Source organism: Accipiter gentilis, chromosome 15 (assembly GCF_929443795.1).
Source record: "Accipiter gentilis chromosome 15, bAccGen1.1, whole genome shotgun sequence".
Lineage (NCBI taxonomy): Eukaryota > Metazoa > Chordata > Aves > Accipitriformes > Accipitridae > Astur > Astur gentilis.
In genome coordinates, this window is record NC_064894.1 from 23,568,181 (window position 1) to 23,589,937 (window position 21,757).

Below are 21,757 nucleotides of genomic sequence, written 5' to 3' on the forward strand. Positions count from 1 at the left end.
TGACTAGGATACATGTACTTGCATAAAAACTCTGCTCCTGGAGTCCCAGCGGGACCACGGGAATGGTTCCTCTGACATGGGGGAGCTGGAGAAACCTGCTATTGCTGAGGCATCTTTTCTGCAGGTAGATTTAGCTGGTGAGGGCACTGAAACTGTGCCTTTCGGAGACAAAAAAAATATACCTACTAACGCAAAGGGGAAGGACAGAAGCATGTGTAAATGGAACAACAAAGCTTTGCAATGGAAAGCGAGGTTCTCTGCATATGTAAAACTTCCACTCCATGGTACCTTTGTACCTACTACGTACCCGTATTTTACAAAACAGAAGCATAGTCTGTTAGGTAACTATTAAACAGACAGCATTAAGACCATTAACTTGGAGGTAAGAGGTGCCCTATCTCATAATCTACTTTCCAGAACTCTGATTATTTTGATTATAACATTGTGGCTACTGACATCATCCCACCTGCCTGGATTCTTATTTGTGATCACTCCCACGGAACTACTAAAAGCATTAAATTTAATCAAACGCAATCCATTTAATGCCGTTAGAAGAGTAAAAGTGCCTGCCATTCTCAAGAATGAGAATTGCTCAAGGAAGGAGTACAGGACATTAGCATATTAATGCCCACAAAACCCACAAATACTTCTAGAGAAAAATAAGGTGGTTAGTTAGCAGCAAGAATGTTCAGAGAGTCATGAGAGAAGCATCTTCAAAGACCAAAGGATTAAGGTGAACCTGCAGATAAGACAGAGCGCTACTTGAAAGAAATCAGTGAATTAAGCCATAGCTGGTACTAGAAAAATAATCTTGGGTAAGACTGTACTATTGTTTCCTTAGTCTAGGTTGTGATCTTGCATTTGCAGAAAACGGGGCCTGTGCAGAGGTGCCAGGAGGCGAGTCGTTCGCCCGCGTGGCTGCCAGCGCAGGGGAAGGAGCGTGGCACGGCCATCCATCCCCCGTCCTGACAGGGGTCTCCGGGGGGACGTGCCGCTGCTCTGCAGCACAGGCAGCTCCCTCACGGTCTCTGGCAGCCCGCGGTTCAGTACGGTTACCTCCTCACAGACGTGGATTTTTAAGCAGCTGTCACCGGGCCTTCTTTGCATAAGGGGAACCACAGCTGGACAGAAATGGCCACAAGCCCTCTCCCACTAGAGCTTCTCTTTAGCATCATAGAATCATTTAGGTTGGAAAAGACCTTCAGGATCATCGAGTCCAACCATCAACCGTGCCCACTAAACCATGATCTGAAGTGCCTTGTCTACGTGCTTTTTGAATACCTCCAGGGATGGTGACTCAACCACTTCCCTGGGCAGCCTGTTCCAATGTCTGACAACCCTATCGGTAAAGAAATTTTTCCTAATATCCAACCCAAACCTCCCCTGGTGCAACTTGAAGCCATTTCCTCTCGTCCTATCTCCAGCCACCTGACAGAAGAGACCAGCACCCACCCCACTACACCCTCCTTTCAGGTGGTTGTAGGGAGCGATCAGGTCTCCCTTCAGCCTCCTTTTCTCCAGGCTGAACAACCCCGGTTCCCTTCTTCCTCCTCTTTCACAAGAGAGCTTCAGCCAAGGAGCCCTGGGAAGGAAGGGGCAGGAAACCGATGTGCCACGTGGGCACGAGGGGAAATTATTTTGGACCAGTGTAATTGAGTCTGCTGTTGTACCAAAGAGTGAGAATAAAGTTTTCCTCCAGGCTAAGCTATGATCTGGCTCCAGTCCATTAGTACATTGTTTTAGGTGTAAAGCTACCTATATATGTATTTTTTTTTAATGGAAATCTGCCTGGTAGGCTGCTACCTGGTAATTGCATTAGCAGAGCAGGGTGAGGGATGGCAAGAAGGGATGGAATCACGTTGTGGGAGTAAAACAGGAGGAAGTCAATTATAATAAACATTTGCTTAAGAATATATTGTACGTTCTGCCATGGAAAAAAACTAGTGTCTCCTTTACAGCCTGTAAGGTGAAGTAATTGAGAAGCTATTCCATTCAGATGCTCTTGTAACTGGGAAGCTACGAGATGAACTGCCTCAAAAATTAACTTCAAGGAGACAGGCTTAAAGTATATAAAAGAGGATCCCTTTCTGAACTTAACCAGCATAGCACATAATTCACTAAGCTTTAACGGTGAATTTATGATGTGGACAAATTTATTTCCTATCCCATCTTCCTACCTAAAAAAATTTTTTAAAAAAGAGAGAGAGAGAGAGAGAGAGAGAGAAATAGAAATATGTCTTACATAAGCTTTAGTTACATCTTCCGGTGAAATGGCAGGATGAAAAGAGTAATTTGGGTTCAAGGTCAAAATGAAATTCTGTTCACATCTCAGTCCTTCACACATCATTCTCCAAAACGAGAGAGCTGAACAGAGGAAGAATTAACTGATTTCTTTTAAGTTTAGTAATTGCAAATGCAAAATGAATATCATTCTGCAGACATGGTGCCAGAGGACAACGCAAGCTAACAAAATAATGGTAGCCCTGATAAATAATTTATGCACCATATCAAAAGCTGAATGAGATAAAGATATGGAGAACCCATTTGAAAATTTGGAAATTGCTCAAAGCTCTTCCTCCAGTGACTCCCAAGAGGATGAGCACGGACCACTAATAAACTCTGTGACTGTGTATAATTCATAAACTTTCCCTCATTTTTTGATTTTCAGTGCTTACAGTTTATAGTTAACAAAGGAACAAAGAGAGAAAAAATCCTGGTAGCAGTTGAGAGGAGAATATAAGCCAGCTGATTCCTCCACTTAGTCTATTCATAAAGGGCATCTGTTTTCGTCCCAAACTGCACATATATCTGCCATTAAACTTAGTGCGCTGAAAACAGAAAAAAAACCCCTTCTGCTCACATCCTCATTCCTACTTTGTGTTTTTATGACAGCTATTACAATGTGAGATTATAACACAGCAAAAACCATTTCAGGATGATTTTTATTAACAGTATTCTGTCGCGGCTCTTGGTTAACGTTCAGACTGGGTTTGTTATAGATTCATTCATTCAATGGCAGTAGATCAAACTCAGAGTAAACCAGTGGATGCTATCTGAACGCAGTGGGGTGTTTCTAAATGCATTACATAGCAAGAAACTTCCCCCTCACACAGCCACGTTGGAAAGATGCTAGTAAATTAAACAAATCTAAAAATTACATTCAGATAACCTTTGCCTTGAAATGATTTTAATGGCCACAGTAACAAGCCCGTGAAGTCATATTCTGAAAAGACATGGTGGGCAAGAGGGTTTTTTTTAACTCTTTGCACATCAGCAATTTGTTGCTTGACTTCAGGCACAGCACAATTCGGTTGCACAACCAGACTGTTGTCATCTAGTGTGGATCTGAGTAGCTTGCCCTTTAAGCATGCAACATAAAATATTTTAAGCAGTTAAGATTTTTTTTTCTCTAAGATGCCCTGGAGTTTTAATTTTTATTTTCGAGGCAGTCTGCCTCGAAAGAGGGGACAGTGTCCTGCGGCTTTCTGAGGGAAACCCTCTGCTTCCTACCTTCAGTACCCAAGCAGAGCACAGCCCTCCTCAGCTGCGTGCCAGGTTTCAAGCTGCTGAAAGGCTGCGACGGCACCCGCAGCCTCTGCTGCCACGTCTCCGAGCCAGCAGCATCTGGCTGGAGCGATCCCAGCAGAAGCTGGTGGAACACCAGAGAAGGGATCTCCAAACAGCTTCCCACGGTCAGCAAAGACACAGAGAAACCACGCGGTGCCCTCGGGGCACTTTGCAGATCTGTTGTCCTGGGTGGGCAGATGGGAAAGCAGGTGACTACTAGCAGCAAGCTGCAGAAGTGGCTACGGGGCAGCTGCCCTTTGGTGATCCGCTGTGCTCGTGCCCTGGCTGACGAAAGGGATCCACTCCCTCAATTCCTCCCCGGCTGTCCTGCTTGCTTCTGAGAGCCTGATGAGTGTTACTCGAATATTGTTTACTTCATTAATTTCCTCCTACCACCAATTGATGAATAAATTATTCATAAGTAAATTTATAAATTATTCTACCAGTTCTATTGATGATTGAATAATATTGACCAAATAAATTATTCACTCTTCTTTTCCCCCACCAAATGGCAAATAAATTATTTGTGAGGGGTTTTTTTTCAGTATTAGATCAACTCTTGCATCTTTTGAGACATTTAGAAGATGTCACTCACTCTGATAACTACAAAATTTGTAAGCAGGACTTTTTCGGACCTATATTTTCATAGACAAACAGAACTAGTTTAACTTTGTTGTATACTTATACAGCAGTTGCTTTAAATATGAGATCCTTTAAAACACAAGGAGGTGGTTTTGTATATTTCAAAGCCAATTAAACAAAACACTGAGATATTCTGGGGTCAATTCTCACCCAACCAATATATCGTTGGGTGAGAATTTTGCAGATTATTTCACAGTTTTCTATATTTGTATAAAATAGTCAGTGTTGAGGCTGCAGCCAGCCCATGATCCCAAAAGGTATTAGGATACAGGTTCTGTAAATGAGCATCAGGAGCAAAGCCAAACCAGACAGATACCTTGACTAATGGCCACTACAAACGTGAACTGCATAGGCCAGAGGTTATTTCAAGTTCCTGGATAAATTAGATGAGCTTTACATCTAGCTAGATCCATTGCTTCTCTCTCTTCTTTCACTGATTCACCACTAACTATGTGGCAGACAAGTGATAGCGTCTTCTAGTGGCATCATTTCTAGTGTATTTTATCATGCAGACAGAATGCGTCTATATCCAAAAATATGGACAGTCCATGCGGTGACTCTCATTATGATGGGTCCGGGGAAAAAAAAAAAATAATAAATAAATACATCTCTAGGAAAGTGATACAAAGTCCTAAGCACCCATAGAGAAAGGATTAGATCCTCTCTATTTCATGGAGCTAAAGTTAGATTAAGTCCACCAAGCCAATCAAGCTGCATTAGCATGAAATCGGTATAAGGACCGTGAACAGTACACTGAAAAGTATTCTCTGAAAAGTTGCTCTAAAAGAGACAGAGAGAGAAGACATCTCATGCCTTCTGCAGTTTTTCAGGTGTGACTGCCAGGGAGGCTCAGAAGCACATATGTCTCTCTGCTGCCATCTTCCTTGCCTCAGAGACCCACCATGTGCAAAGAGGTTTCGGCTGATTTTTATGTTTTTCCTTTTTTTAATTTCAAACCACGGAGCAGGCGTATTTGCCAAGCTGGGTACATGTAAGAGAGCGAACACAGCCCCAAGACAGCAGTCGCTTCTACAGCTCCCGCTGCCCAACGGGAGGAAGATGAATGGGCTGTGCGAGGGAAGCAGGACTGCTTAGCGAGCGGAGAGCTCATTTATGGGGAACTCTCCGGCACCGCGCAGATCTCTAACACCTGGCTGCTGCAGACATGACCTGCCTCTCCTTGTTTCCCTGTTCTTTTCCACCCAGATGGGGCTGTGAGCTGTCTCCCGGGCCAGTATAGCAGTGTAATATTGGCCTTTAAAACACATGCATAGCAGCAAATCACAACTCGCTCATTTTCAGAGAAAACTGTTAACAGGTCTCCCTCTCTCATGGAGGCATTGTAACACGTTCCTGGTTAAACCGGCATCAGTGCTTTCACTTAGATTTCCACATTAAAAAAGGCAGCGCTACTTAGGGAAGTGTTGTGGTAGGGACTTAGAGGGGAAGCACCTAGACTTTGCGTTCTGAAAAATAACTGAGTGGTCTTTAGGGTCAAGTTTTTAAACTCCCTTTCACCCTGTTCCCCCAGGAGAAATCCCATGGAATAGCCAGACACAGAAACGTACAGAAAGGTATGACAGAGAAAGTGGGAAGGTAATAAAAGAGTGCCTTGAAAGATGGAGTGTAGTCAGAGAGGTGGGCTGGAAGAATGCTTTTTGCAGCGCTGTTCAGAATGGGTGTGAATGGAGCACAGTTATATTGGTCAAGGCCAGAGAAAAAACCACAGCAGCCATTAGGATAAAATGGTGAAGGGAGCCCGTGGGAAAATTTTAGATACATTGGTAGGTAACAGACTGCATTTTGGGGACATTTATGCAGATAGAAGCTATGAAATTTAGCCTGCATTTGAGGTTTCAGAGAGTAGTCAGAGCTGAATATGTCTCAGATGAAGGGTCTGAGTAAAAGACAGAGATGCTACTGATCCAGAACAAATGTAGGTGCTCCGTATTAGGTAGTATGACATCGATTCATCGGTAACAGGGCAGTCCAGAATATGAGTTTGGACAAGAGAAAGGAGATGGGCAAGTGTACTACATAAAGATACGCGGGTGGGCAAGAGAGAGCTGCCTGCTCCACAGGGCGCTCGGGGGAAGCTGAGGCTGCGTAAGAAGCAGATCACAGAGTCACAGAAGCTGAAGAAGTCACAAGAAGTCGTCATCATATTTCATTGCCTCGCAGTATTTTGCAGTGTCATCTCACTGCACCTGGTCATTTGCATCAATAATAGGAAAAAGGACTTTTGCCACCGCTGCTTACTCCAGTTTAGCAGGCAGAGCAAGGCACAGCTGTGCGGGCAGTAGGAATTACTGCAGCACACTTAGCATGGGGGTTGGCAGCAGTGTAGCTAGGCCAATGCATCTGGCCTGAGGAGCAAGGACAAAGATTAGGCTGCAAAAACATGTTCAGACTCACCCAAATTATTTTTTATAACATGTCCATATATGCACGGGGGAGGGGTGTTATCTCATACATTGGAATTTTTTCTCGCTGGGGAGTAAAAGCCATGAGCAAAAATCTACTTAGGTGGTTTTTACTGTAAATGCAGTGTACCAGCAAAATATATTTGCAGATTGGTTAAGTTTTTGCTGTTAGTTTTCCCATCAATGCTTTTGACTGCTAGTAATGTTTTGCATTTAAGTCAGTTTTGCTACTTTTCTAAAGGAAAGTCACAGAAAACAGAGCTGTAAGGAGCTGCAGGAGGCCGTCTAGATTTTGCCACCATAATAGCTAAAAGAGGAGAATTAAATTGTTTGCCAGTTTTAATTAATTAAAGAACCTTCAAACAGTCTTTCATATGTCTTATTTCAGGTATTTTATTACTTGGGAAAGGGCAGCTTTTTCCAGGAAAAAAAAAAAGAAGCAATAGTCTGCAAACATGACTCAAAGTAGTGGAAAAGAACATTTTAAAATTACAAGTATGTGAAAAGATGTAATTTCATTTCACGCTGAATCATATTAAGCAATACCTCCCTGCCTTCATATCCTACTCAATGCAGTGATTGGACAAAGATTGGACTCTAAATGAAGGACAGAAGAAGAAAGCTCTGGATATCTACCTGTTTACCTTTCTCTCTGAAGACTCATAATCTTCTTGTTTAAGTCTTTCCCTGAGCTGAAAAACAAACTGCTTACTCCTAATGTGACAGTGCTATTGGCATCCCTTTATGATTTCTCTTTTGACTTTTGTAGTTATTCCTCTCCTTTCTTCCATTTCACTGTATTTTGCTCCTCAACGTCCTTTTTCCTTTCTGATTGCTATTTTTGGTTGCAGCTGTTGTAATGCCAGCTGGAAGAAACGCGGCTGGTATTCTCTTTTGAAGACTGTGAAATTAGTATCTATTATAGACTTTCTACAGACAGAATTGCAGTTCCACAGGTTTTCTATCTTAGTGTCATCAGCTCCACATTTCTGAGAAACGGAGCAGACAAGGAAGGTGATCATTTCAGAAGAAAAGGAGGGAGGTAGCTGGGGAAACACCATTAATTCGAAGAAAAGGGCCAACCCTATGAGATTAATCTCGTGCTCTATGAAGAGCAGTGCAAGATAATGTACTCAGGATGCTGGCAAGGAGACAGGCATCTGTATTTTGGACTAATGAAGTCCTATTAAGATCTATGCGCTTGGAAGTGTTCCTGGAGCACTGTAGCTAAGCGTGGATCGTGGCAACCTAGTCATCATTCAGCAGAACGCGGCCGCCTGCCTCGCCAGCTCAGATGCAATAAGGCAGTTTTCCTAAGCAGATGTGTCTGAGACCTCAAGGGCATCAAAGCGTCTGAGATTCCTAACTACTCTGACAATCTGGCAGCAGATCTGTTTGGCACAGGGCACCGCGAAGGCAACAGCAAGCTTTGGAGTTGTTTCTCTCTTCCCAACACCATCTTGCTCAATGTCTTTCAGTAAGATGCAAAAAAAAAAAAGAAGGGGTCAGGCTGAGAAAGGAATGTGATAAAGAGCTGGTTATGGCCTTCTGTACTGTTGTCACTTGACACAGCAGCTACCTAGAGATAGTAAAACTATGGATAGATGAGTCTTGAGGGTGTCTGGAGTTAAACGTCCTGTGGGCAGTGGACTAAATAAACAGCTATTACCACTCTCTACAGGCTTGACAGAACCCAGATATCTGGGTGGACCACCCAAACCAGCAGTAATGGGTTTGGGATTATGAATCACAAATGCTTTCAGCACTGATAGTGTGCTAACTTCTGTGAAATGAGCATATGTTTTCTTATCTGGTATCCACATACAGATGCTGATTATGGGGACGGTCTCCCAGAGTAAAGCAGCCTTTCTGGAGAAAGGGCCTTACCACATCTTTACACAAAGAACTGGCTTCAAGGAGAGCTTAAAAGCAGTCCTGAATGTCAAAACTTTACAATAGAAGACAAAAAAAAGGTATTTTTAAGTTATTGTCACAGCTGCAGCTTAAGATTATAGGAAATCTTTATGATGGAGTTTATCTGCATCGTTTACTGTTTTCTGTTAGCTTTGCTGACATTTTCTTCTCCACTGTTTCAGTCAATATGAGTCGCGAGGAGAAAAGGACATATTTAGTACACAGGGACATTTACCTGAGTCTGTGAACTTGTTCCATGTTGTGAGCACATTTCCTTCTTTTCTTCCTTCATAACCTGAATTGAGAAATGGTGCATTAATCTTATTTCATCCCATTCACTCTTACGCTAGAGAGAAAAAATTGAAACACTGTAATTACTCATCAGAATTAAACTTCTTTTTGATATTGAAAATATGAACCATTAAGGAAAATTAAAAAAAAAAATCCAAATTCCGTTTCTGCAGGCTCAGCACTTTGCCATTCTCTCAGAAAAAAATGGCATTTTCAAAGCCTTCTGTTCCCATTATCCACTTCATTTTACTGTGTCAAAACCGGCAAGAATTTTGTCTGTTCTTAGGCTATTCAATGCTCTCTCAAATGAAAAATCGTGTTCTGCTTTGTCATGATTATTCTAGCTCTTTAACACAGTCCACATGGTGCAGTAGTACTGTTGCAATTAAGCCATCGAAGCGAAAGGTACTGCGGAAAAAGTACAGCAGGACTGTTATCTTTTCCTTGCCATTAGCCTCGGCCTTCACCAGTGATGAGATAGCACAAGGGGAAGGGGAGGACCTGGAGGAGGCTAAAGAAGGACAGGAGCATGACCAGCTCTTCCAGCCAGCCCGTGAAGAAGATCTTGATCTGATGAGATGACGCAGCCAATTTGAGGGATAAGTTCCCTCCTTTCCCAAACACCATGTGATTTCCTACCCCAGAAAAAGTCTAAGTGTTTGACTTGTATGAATTTTACTCACAGTGACAAATGCAAGAAGCTGCACTTAACATTCAAGAAACATAATGCAAAATCAAGAGAAGTGGAAACATGCCAAGTGATCAGTTCCCTGACTTGTTTTCTCAGTCACCGTATTTAAGTCCCACATAAACTCGAAGATCTTTTTGCAGTGTATGAAGACAAATATTTGTTGGTCAACAGATGACCCCTGCTGGTGTGCAAAATCAAAAAAATCTATGTCAACTGATTGATAAATTCAACTAAAAAAACACCTCCTGTTTATTATTTTTCCTAGCCTCCTTTGTGCATATTTGCCTGTGGTTTTTACTTCACTTTGATTAATCACATCACTCCATCAAGACTGTATCTCTTCAGTCTGTTTACCAGAGGATTATATGTTGCCTTTCTTTCTTACGCTTCTCTCCATAATCAGCCACATGCTATTCATTTATCAATTGCATCTTCTCATCTCTGCTCCGTGTGTTCAAAAATTTCCCTCTGATCGTTTTCAAACAAGCTCCTGGTGATTTTCTTGTCTCGTTGTCTGTTTATTTGGAATAGGTGATTACATCAACAGCTTCTGTTTTCAGTACTTCTGCACAAATTGTGGTGTTATCAGATTCAGACTTTTATCAATAATACCTTCATTATTGGTATGCTTTTTTTCTGTTTTCTCCTACTCATTTGACTTTGACCTAACTTGAACCTAAAACTAACTTTTACAAGAGTTCACTGACAGTTCACATTGTTTGGCCAGCACATGCTCTATCTTCCTTTATTCACGATCACTTCATCTTGTCAGGAACACTCCATCTGTTTTTCAGTTGGTGTTATCATCAGAGTTCTACATAGTTGTACTATCTTCTCTTGGCAATTCACTTAATAACCCTAGTCCTTTCCCCAGCAAGAATGGGAACATGGGGAATGGGGTTGAGCGAGGCATTCACATCAATACACTGATAAGGCTAATTTCTAGTGCTAAATGAAGCTTCTTTATTTAACTTTAGCATGTCAATCTAACAAGTTAGATCAGCTGTGCATCTGAAATCACAAAGCACATTATATTTTTTTTCTACATAATGTTGCACACACTTTGATTTCTAGAAATTATACATTCCACATTGTGAATGCTTTGTGCTGTTCTTTGTGCATTGTGACTCTCTTGGATAGCCAGGAAGGGACTTTCCTCACATGCATATTTAACTAGATAGGTCAATAGTTCTGATGTAAGCCCACTGGAGGTGTGCAACAGTATACTTTCATCTCTTTTGGTGGGAGGTTCCACGTTCAGCATCCAGCTACTGGGAAAGTTCTGCCTGTGGCTTTCCCAACCCTCCTCCTACTGGTCAGTAGCTTGTGTGCCAGTTCAGCTGTCATACCTAACAGAGAGCAAAATTATTATTTTTTTTTTTAAAACCCCTTCTTTGCCTCAAATAACTGCTAAAATCTTGTCACTTTGGTTTACATTTTATCTTGCCTTCCAGCTTCTTGTTAAGTTTAAAAGTATGCATTCCTTATAGAAAACTTTGTACAGCTTATAATATGTCCCAGAATTTTCATTTCTTCCTTTTCATTTCTTCTTTCCATTTCATTTAAGGGTTGCCATGTTAGTCTCCAGCAGCATTTCTGCCTTAGGGACCTTCACCTTAATCTCATTCTGGTTGTATTAACTCCGTGGCTTAAATAGAAATGTTTCTTCGGTCCTCTGTCACGTAGAGCTATCTCAGTACATCCATTGCAAGATGTAGCCTTTTCTGAAGCCGAGATATTATTTCTCTACTTTTTGGTTTTTTCTTTTCATGAAAAAAAAAAAAAAAAAAACATTTGAGGAAAGTATTGTAGAGGTCACAACTTCTCTGGAATAAAACTCCTTCCATGGACTCCAAATTAGATGCTGAAAGTGATACCAAAAATGAAACAAGCAAATAAATAATGTTATATTTGCATTTCTAGTGAGTGTTTAGTACTTGTCATTCTGAGCAAAAGTTTTCTGTACTCCAGTACAGGCAGACACAGAGCAAATGGAACTGGTTTGGTTGGTTGGTTAGTTTGGGTTGGGTTTTTTGCATTGAATCTTATTGTAAACATTAATATTGAGGTCATGAGACCTTGTGGAATCTATTTCAGGAAACAGCTTGTCATTAATTTGATTTCGTTATGACCTGATGACCTCCACAGCCTTAGTGAGGCCTGCAAGTAGGACTTAACTGGGGTCCAAGAGCATGTGTAAGGGAGAACATGTGGACAGCACTTTAGCTTCATGTACAGAGAGCTTCATATGTGCATGTTTTCTGAGAGATGAAGTTCAGAACCAATTGTTGTAACACTGAAGTGGTACTTTTATTCAGAGAGAGCAGCACTGAAGAATTTAAAACTGCAAACCTATGAAAGCGTGCTGCTATCATCTTCATCACCACCACCATGTCCTTCTTTCTCCTCTTTTTTTAATTAAATAACTTAATTAAAAGAGTAATTAGCAGTAGCATATCAACATAGAGGTATAGCATCTATGTATTTTTCTTAATAATTAAGCTTCAGCTATGAGTTTTCTGCCTTGCTCAATGTCTACAATTCCTCATTTATATGTCATTTTTATGTTTATTTTTCAATGTTAAGAAAAAAGACAAAAGTTTATTATGTAGTTAAGGCACTAGATAGGAATTCAGACATTTTGCACTGAATCCCACTGGTGCTACAAGTTTTCTCTGTGACCTTGAGCAAATCACTTAATCCCTCTGTACCTCTACTCCTCATTTATTTTTTAAAGGATGATAATACTTCTTCTGACTCTGTATTTGCATTGCAAACTCCTTTTATTCTGTGTTTTATATGATCCTTGTCTTATCTAAGAATTCTTATTATAGAGTTGCTTTTATCTATGTAAAAAGCAATATATTCTGTATGATAGGTTATCCTGTATGATAGGTTATCCTGAGCTATGACCTGGCTGTATAAGGAGTTACTATTATTATTAGCACACCAGAAGTGTGCTAGAGGCTCAGTCAGACTCAGAGCTTCAATGTTGCATGGCTTTTTTATGAAGAGATGATGGGCTGTTTTACAAAGGTTTTCTCTACAGCGGTAAAATAAATGTGCTTGGGAATGACTGTTCTACCACCCTTGAAGACAACCAGTATGGAGTGAACCGCATCCATACCATTAAAGTCAATCAGCACTAAGGCAGGCAGGCCGCATGCGTGCTGTTTATTGGGAATGGCCCCTGGCTTGTAGTAGCTCCCAAACTGTATCCTGGAGTCTCGTGAGAGCTTTCTGGGCCAAAAATTTAACAGAAATGGGCAGGCTCTGTTAACAGTGGCCGGTCAAACCTTGCACTCTCCCTACCCATTCTGCTTCTCTGTATAGTTATATGCTCATAATAATCTACCCCAGTCTTGCCTGATGCAAATCCTAAGGTTGGAAAAGAAGAAAGTGAGCTGCAAAAGGAGCTTTTCTAGTAGTAGAACATAAGAAACTTGACATCAAAAATTGTTCAAAGTAAGTCCAGTCAAAATTCAGGAAAAAAAAAAAAAAAAAGCAGTTCCTGTTGAAGCTACTCCATAATACATTAAACATTCCCTGGTTGAGGCAGTGAGACTATGGATGAGTAGTTCAGGCGATTCCAGTTTATATTTATGGTTTCTGTATCAAGAGGATCAATGTGGTGATTAAAGCATTCATTTGGTAGGTAGACGATATGGCTTTACATCACCTGAGCCAGTGAGAGGATTTGAACTTAATTCTCCTGTATATTTGTAGCCCAGGATTGGTACAGAGTGAAGAACCACATCTTTGGCTGTGCTCTGAAAGGAGGAGCTGATCTTTCTCCTCAGTTCTTGTAAGAAGGCATTAGGCATGCAGCTCTGAGTCTCCTAAACAGGTCTACAGTCCTGAACACAAACCTCGTGGCTAGGGAAGAGTCAGGCTGAAGACAAATAGCTGTACTCAGCATTTCCTTCTGCCTTACCTAGGGACCTCCTGGTTATTCTGGTTGAATCTTCTTGGCACGAGGTCACATCTTTTGACTCCTGCCTGCCTCATATCTAAAGTATTTGAAGTGAAGCTCATGTGTGGGCTTTAGATGGTCTCTGGAGCACATCAGAAAAGGAAATTTAAGTCTATGCTTTGGTGTTGCTGAAATCTGGGTATATAGGCATGCTCAGTTCAAGGATGCCAGTTTGTGTACCCAGCAGGTCTTGAGGTGAGAGCCGAGGCTGGTGTCAGGCAGATGAGGTGCTTAAGAGGTTCTCCACAGAACAGCCCAAGCTGACACCCAGCACGGGAAGAGCTGAAGGATGCGCTGGTGTTGAAAAATCATCATTGTGCCTACCCCAGCTACGTGCTTCTCAGCTCTGTCATCACGGGCTTGCTGGCACAGATCAGGAAATACAGTGGTTTAGATTCGTCTCCAGCTTGCACTCTAATAATAAGAGAGACCCAGTAAATGTGCCCCCGTACACTGTGTGTACAGGACCTAACTCCTGGTTACTGCTGCCTCACTTGGCAGCAGAGCATTTCAATCTCTGTTGAAATCTAGCCCAGGCTGATTCTGAAGGGCTTAAAGTCTAAATGTGTTTACCTAACAAGAGATTCTATTACAATACAAGCTTCTACAAAGTCAAGACCCACAGCGTAGCTATCAGACAGCCCTAGTAATGATGGTTATAGCTGAACTGTCACTTCCAGAATTATCACCCTGTCCCAGATACTTTGCCTGGTGTTACCACGTGGGACAGAAAACCAGTAGCAAACAAAAAAATTTTAACTACTTATTTTGCAGTTTGAAAAGATTTTGCAAGTGTGGCTCAATCACTTGCAACAACTGCTTAAACATTACCCTGCACATTGTTTTCTGATGGGTGTTTTATGTGTTCTCTCTGCAGACTGAAGAAGTCCTGAAGATTGATGGAGGGCCATGCTATTCAAACAGCAGGCGTTGCTGAGACAGAAGCTCTTTGTGCTAGGCAGCCTTGCTATTGGAAGTCTCCTATATCTAGTTGCCAGAGTTGGGAGCTTGGATAGGTAAGTCATTAAGTAGCTGCTCTCTTAATTATAAATGGACTATGATTTTCCGAGTTTTTGCTTCAAGGGTCAGATTTCCATTTTGGGGGTTTAGGTTGGGGTTTTTTTTAGTGTCTACTCATGTACAGAAAGACAGAATGACTGTCTATTCTAGTAGTGGTTTTCATTGTTCTTTCCTCTCCTTTGGAGAAGAGAGTAAGAAAATAGAGTCACAGGTCATCCCTGTCAAAGTATTTCCGTTTGTCCATTTGTATTCTAAGCACATTGACAGTTATTTTCGGAGAAGAAATAAAACAGCATCCAGTAAAAATGTCATTACAGTAGCTCATTTTTTTCTGTGTGCATCTGTGTGTTGACCTCTAGTTTCAGCAAAACAGTTATGATGTATTTATATATCATCTTTTCTAAATTTATGAGCAAGCAATTAATGTGCTACAGTGGTAGTTAAAATTAAGTATGAGCCTGCAGAGTAGCTCGTCAAGTTTTGAATACTATTTCACTTGAAAGATTGCTTCGGGGTTTCAGAATTTTAACTATGCTAATTAGCCAGTATTTTCTGGAGCTGAATGTGCTAAATAAGTGGGGTTTCTCTGCAGTGATTTCCTGGAGAGCAGTAGAAAATCCAGCAGAGGAAATCGAAGAGTGTTTGGCACTTTTGACCAGGCTGAGTTTTGACTGGTTATTGACAGTGCAACAGTAGTGCTACCTGCACTGCCCCTGCTGTTTCTGTCCCCTCCAAAATGGCCTGGGATTGCTCTGGTAGGTGCTACACAAAGACAGGATAAAAAAGCTGTTTCAAAAGAATGAATGAAACAAGACTTCAAGATTTCCAGGAGCTGGTAGACAGCTTGCCGGTGCTAATGCTCTATTAGTGTCCATTTTTAAATGATGGAAAATATTAGCCGAGTTCAAAATTGTGACACAGTGCTGGGTGAATATGCAGTGCAGGAAAGTGAACTGAAAACAGAGCTACCTAGTGTCCATTGCTAGGTAATGTTGAGCTCCATCTGAGTTCACTGGGTGCCTTCTTCAGCTGCTTAAATCCACTCCAGAAGAAGAGGGAGACTGTCTACTCAGCTAGGACCAAGTGCATTGCAAATTAAGCCCCAGAATTTATGTCTTCTTTGCCCTGGTGGTCAAAGCATCTCTGATGCTTCAGAGGTGAAAACTTCACTGAGACTAATGTGATTCTGTAAATGGAGGCAGAAAACCTTACTGATCCCTGCAAAAGTATATTTTATCCTCAGAGGCATGAAATCTAATTAACCTTATGCTATTATCTACGCTTGCACATCTACAGAATTTACTGATGGCTATAAAATTATCTCGCCACAGTATTTGACTCGCTGACCTCCTGCGGCAGTGAATTCCACCAGTTTCATATATAATGTTGCCAATGGCAGTAAAATTCAGTTTCATTCTCTTGCATTACCCAGTCTGAAAAATACCACACTGCTGAAAAGCACTCCTTTATTTGGACTTGCTATGAAAGAGAAAGAGAAGGAAGCACTAGAAAGGATGAGACACAGATGAATTAACTGGAAATGTTCTTCTGCCTCAGCACTAGGGCACAATCCAAACTTGTTGAATCTGTCAGTAAAAGGACACTGAGTAGCTTCAATAGGCTTTGGAATAACTAATTGTTCAGGAAGAATCCAGATTCATTTATGCTTAATTTATGCTGATCTAATTTGATCAAGAGAGCTGGGGATGGCCCATATTTAATAGCCTCAGATTAGGCTCTTCAACAGGGATGTTTTGAGTTTTCTTAGGCTCGAAGGGAAATTACCACTAGCTTATCTGATTCACTGGTCATAAATTCCGATAAACTGAGCACTTCCCTCCAGGGGAGACCATCATCTGTCCTTCTGATCCTGAGTTCATGGAGCTGCCTCACATGTGGAAGCTCAGATTCAGTGCCTGGCAATTTTGAGAAGATCTGGATCAGTCTTCGAGTCGCCTGACTCCCTCATTGGCAGTACCAGGAGCCTCTGCACCTGATTTCCACACTCCAAACTGCTCCTGCTGGAACCAGGCTTATAATCTTGCCACTGTGACACCTCCTTGGAAAGAAAATTAGCAAGTATTCTGGATCAGGAGAGACAGCACTGCTACTTGTCATTAAGATTGCCCAGCCTTATTTTAGCTGGTTTGAAATTTGTCAGAAATAAAGTTCCCTGAGATCGACTGGTTTATGGTGGGTTTTCTCAAGAAGAATATTTGTGGAGTTTTATTGTTGTGGTTTGAGAAATTGCCTGGTTTGGGAGAGCAACTTCGGTGATAAAATAAATGTCATATACTCTTTCTTTGCAAAGGACTGTTATTTTAATGGAAAAAATGACTCAGAGAATCAAAAATATTAACATGTTGCAGTATATCAGTAAATAGTTACATCTGGGGATTCAACTACCAAGATCTGACAGCCTGCTTAATACCACCACTGCCAAGATCTTTTAAAGGATATTTTTTATTGTTTAGAGAGAGGAGAAGGAAGGGGAAAGAGTGAAAAAACCTAAAATGTAAAGCATTGAGGAAGGACTTTTAACAACATCCAATCTTTTCCCTTAGGCTAGAGGATATCCTGAGTATTTATTTACTTTTAAAGGAAACCACCCTGTTTGACAAGCTGTTGTGTTACACTGAAGGCAGTGCTAACTGTCTTTTTGAGCAAAAGAGATAAAATTAGTTGAGATGGGTCTGGAACTGCTGGTGTGGAATCCTCTTTGCTTGAAAACAAATAACAAATACACAGAAGGAGAGGGAAGAGAAGAACAGAGATAGCAATTGCAGCTTCTGTTTCTTATGCTTTTAACTGCCACCTCGCTGCTGCAGAAAGACTGTCTTACCAGCCACGCCACAGTCTGACCAATTTGTACCACCGTTGAGTCAAGACATTGCTTTCTGCTTATTTTTGTGGTTTTTTTTTTTAATTGGCACGTTTGCATCAGCGTTTCAATGATTCGGTCTTTGCCACCAAGTCAGGCTTTTATTCAGTAGATGGCAGAGAGCAAAGGAAAAGAAGAGACTAGAAACTTGAGAAAAGAAATAACAGGAACTCACTTCTCATCACACTTTCTGAGCAGACTGCAGGACTTAGCTAGAGCTTATGTGAACCCAGCAACGTCATCTGGGTTGTTTCTCTGCCTGTGTCTGGACAGGCTATATCTCTCAGCATTTGGATAATCAAGGAACCAGCTAGTGGGTCAGCCAGGGGAATCAAACTTACTTTGTCCCAACCATCCATTGTCCTAGCATCAGTGTCAAATTAGAGACCCCAACAAGCAGTGATGGATGGAAACGCCATAAAGAAATAAATAATTCTGTCCTGAAAGCAGGGTTTGAATAATATACAGTAAATGAGTGAGGGGCCACATGCTGAGAAACCAGAATAAATACTGAATACCTAAGCAGCTATTAATGAGCTTTGCCCATCTGGTATACTGGCTGAGGCAGGGGTCCTGTGAAAAATAATAGCATGTGGCCGTGTAATTTAAGAACCATATCATAATATATATGCACAGCGAGCTCATATTAAAATTGTCTAGGCAACCTTTGTTCTTACATAACCTTAATTTTGGAACGCATAGCTCCGCAAAATTTTTAATAGTAGTTTTCTGTAGGACTTTGGAAGCTCTCTCTACACACCAATTTCATCTCAGTGCAATATTGGCCTGTATAATGACCAAAACGCTGATTTGAGAGTGGAGGTGAGGGCTTGTTTAAGGTTCTGTAGTAGCAAAATTTTAACACTTTTCTTACTGAACCATTTCTTGCATTCAGTGACATCAAATACAAGAAGGAAGCATTAGAAAAGTAGAAAATAGGTGAAATGATTGCAGGTGAGTATAAAAGAATAGCACAAAAAAAGCAGGGGCAAAAGTAGGAACAGTAAGGCACAAAATGAGGTTCAGTGGGAGGATACATAAGTGATGGTAAGAAAATCATCGAGGTAATGATGCAATAAATGCATTTTAAAAAACTTTTCTTGCCATTCTTTCTGTCCCTTGCTAATCATGTCCGATTCAGAACCTTGGTCTTTCTGATTCTGATTCGCAGGGAAAACATTGGGCATCTTCCAAAGAGGAGGGGAAATATTGAAAGGTGATGCCTACAAAGCTGGTTTTCATCCCTTTTGCTCCTCTTCACTAAAAAGGCCAACTCTGCATCAGCAGCTAATAAAGTCAACAGAATGGGAAGCACAGGAAAGAATTCAGGCTAGAATAGGAAAAGTGTGGGAGAGAGACGACCTAAATGAACTGGATTTTCAGATCAAAATGACCAAATAAAATTCATCTTAGAATGCTTTTAAAACTACTAAAGCAATCACAAAGAAATGAGGAATGTGGGAGGTGAGCAACGTTCCAGAAGCCCTGAGAACAGTCATCATGGTGTCTATGTTGTCAAAGACAAGAAGGGCGGAGTTAGGAGTTGCTCAGCTAAATCACAGCAAAATACCAGAATAAATAATCAAACAATCTGCAAACGATTTCACCACTGGCAGAATACAATAGAAGTAGAAATGTGGTCTCATCATATTGCAAAACGTTTCCAAGAGTGTGATTGCCTTATGTAGAAAACTTGCCTTAAGAGATATCCTCTTTTTACATACACCTCTTATTTTGCTTGCAGACTGCAGCCCCTCTGCCCCATCGACGGTCGATTCGGACCCCGCGGCCAGGACGAAATCCCGCTGCGAGCTCTGCAGTTCAAGCGAGGGCTGCTCCACGAATTCCGAAAGGGCAATGCCACCAAGGAACAAATACGACTGCACAATCTGGTTCAGCAGCTTCCCAAGGCCATTATCATTGGGGTGCGGAAAGGAGGCACCCGAGCACTACTGGAGATGCTGAACCTTCACCCCGCAGTGGTCAAAGCTTCTCAAGAGATTCACTTCTTTGACAATGATGAGAACTATGCCAAGGGGATTGAGTGGTACCGGAAAAAAATGCCTTTTTCTTACCCTCATCAAATAACAATTGAGAAAAGCCCTGCGTATTTTATCACCGAGGAAGTACCTGAAAGGATTTACAAAATGAACTCATCTATCAAATTATTGATCATTGTCAGGGAACCTACCACAAGAGCTATTTCTGATTACACTCAGGTGCTGGAAGGTAAGGAAAGAAAGAACAAAACTTACTACAAATTTGAGAAGCTGGCTATTGATCCTAATACCTGCGAAGTGAACACTAAGTATAAGGCAGTGAGAACCAGCATCTACACAAAACATCTGGAAAGATGGTTAAAATACTTCCCAATCGAGCAGTTTCATATCGTGGACGGAGACCGGCTTATCACAGAACCGCTGCCAGAACTCCAGCTGGTCGAGAAGTTCCTAAATCTTCCTCCGAGGATAAGTCAGTACAATTTATACTTCAATGCCACCAGAGGGTTTTACTGCTTGCGATTTAACATTGTCTTTAACAAGTGCCTGGCGGGTAGCAAGGGACGCATCCACCCAGAGGTGGATACCTCTGTCATTACCAAATTGCGCAAGTTCTTTCATCCTTTTAATCAAAAATTCTACCAGATCACTGGGAGGACATTTAACTGGCCCTAAACTAAACTTCATACAACATTTTCTGTTGCACCTGAGACATGCAATAAATGTCTCTGCTAAAATATGCACTTTTCATAGACACGGCTATCAAAGTAACTTTTTTTCATGCATACGTGTACATATGCAGTGTGTGACCAAATATACGGTGGGATCAATTTTTTCTACAGAATAGTAACTAACATAAATTTACTGTCAGCATAGTGGCATCTTTTAAGATATAATAAAGGGAAGGAGGTATTTAGGGAAATAAAGTCAGACACCGTTAAAAGGGTCAGTGTTCCTCTCGCTTAGTGAAGTGCTTATGTGACATACTTATTGATCTAAGCAGAAAGTTAGTTATGCCATAAAAATTCATGTCAAAAGTCTGTGAAACTGTGAGAAAGCATAATCTTCAGGCTATATTTGGTATGTATATTGCTAAAGGAATACTGACACTTTAAACACAGTGCTGAATTTTTACAATGAGAGTGGATAGTACTATTTTCTTATTATTTGAAATGAATATCTTATCTCATACAAACTACATTGTTTCAGAGTTCCTGTGGTGAGTTTGCACTATTGTTTTATTGTATGGACCATAGTGTCACTTGTAGCATGTCAATCATGTGTCAAAAAAAGGTCAAATAATTTTTTCTTCTATGCTTGTGTGTTGACAAAGCTAAACATCGTGTACATAGTGTACAATGTTTGTAAATACTGGTTTCACACTAAGTAATTCTATTTTGTAAACTGAATATGGCTATTTAATTTATTGTGAAAATTAAATTTATTGTGGTATTTAAAAATGGAATGGATTAAAATTACCTATATGTGCAATGGCTTTTCACCTGTGCTTGATGTACATCAGTGTGGTCCCTTAGCCCAGACAGAACATGTGCATGTCTGTGAAAGAGAGCTGCACGTGTAAACTTGGTTTCTAGACAATTGAGAAAGTTGATACAGGCGGTGAAGCTGAGTTTATTAAAAAACTCATCTGTCTGGGAGTCTGGTGTAACGCACACCTCAAAGAACATTATTGCTGTTCTGTTGCAGCACTTTGCTATAATTAATTCAGTTGCAATAGCCTGTGAGGCTAAAGAATGACTGTAAAAGCTTAGTGTAACCAGGTACATCAAAAAAGCAGAGCGGCCATTAAAACCAAAACGACAGATAAACAAGATTAGAAGAAGGTTATAGAGATTTCATCACTGAAAGCTGGTGATGTTTCAGAAGTCAAAGAAAACAGTTGTGATACCTCTGGTTTTTTTCTGGCAGCATATGGACCTGCTCTAAACAAACAACCACAGAGTTGTTATTACTGGTATAAACACATAGCTCGTGTTTCCATTCAGTAAGTGACAAGAAATTAGCTCAGGAAATGAGTATTTTCATGCTTTATACATTGCATGGCTCTTAAAGACGCATAAGCAAACAAATAAAACCAATTGAAAAATGTCTTTTAAAATAAGAAAAAAAGAAAGAACGAAAGAAAGAGAAGAAAAAAAAACAAACAACAACCCAACCACTTTAAAACCAACACCTAAAGATTGATGGGGACACAGATTTTGGAAGGTATCCAGAACATCTGAATATTCTGAGCAATGGTAGCAGAGTAGCTGGTAATTCAGATTATAATAAGATCAAGTTTTCCCTGTGGGCTGTTTATCTTGCCCAGTGATTTGGAAGGATCGGTTTTCTAAA

General features: G+C 40.9%; 1 protein-coding gene across 6 annotated transcripts in view; it reads left to right on the forward strand.

Moving 5' to 3' along the window:
* Positions 1-20,813, forward strand: part of HS3ST5 (heparan sulfate-glucosamine 3-sulfotransferase 5) — a 198,018-nt gene extending 177,205 nt beyond the window's left edge. For all 6 annotated transcript variants that reach the window (XM_049817749.1, XM_049817751.1, XM_049817747.1 and 3 more), the window contains 2 exons: positions 14,379-14,517; positions 19,147-20,813. In XM_049817749.1, coding sequence (XP_049673706.1) covers positions 14,411-14,517; positions 19,147-20,077 — 1,038 coding nt within the window. In that variant the 5' untranslated portion in view covers positions 14,379-14,410 and the 3' untranslated portion in view covers positions 20,078-20,813. The remainder of the gene's footprint in view (positions 1-14,378; positions 14,518-19,146) is intronic.
* Positions 20,814-21,757: the final 944 nt, after the last annotated feature.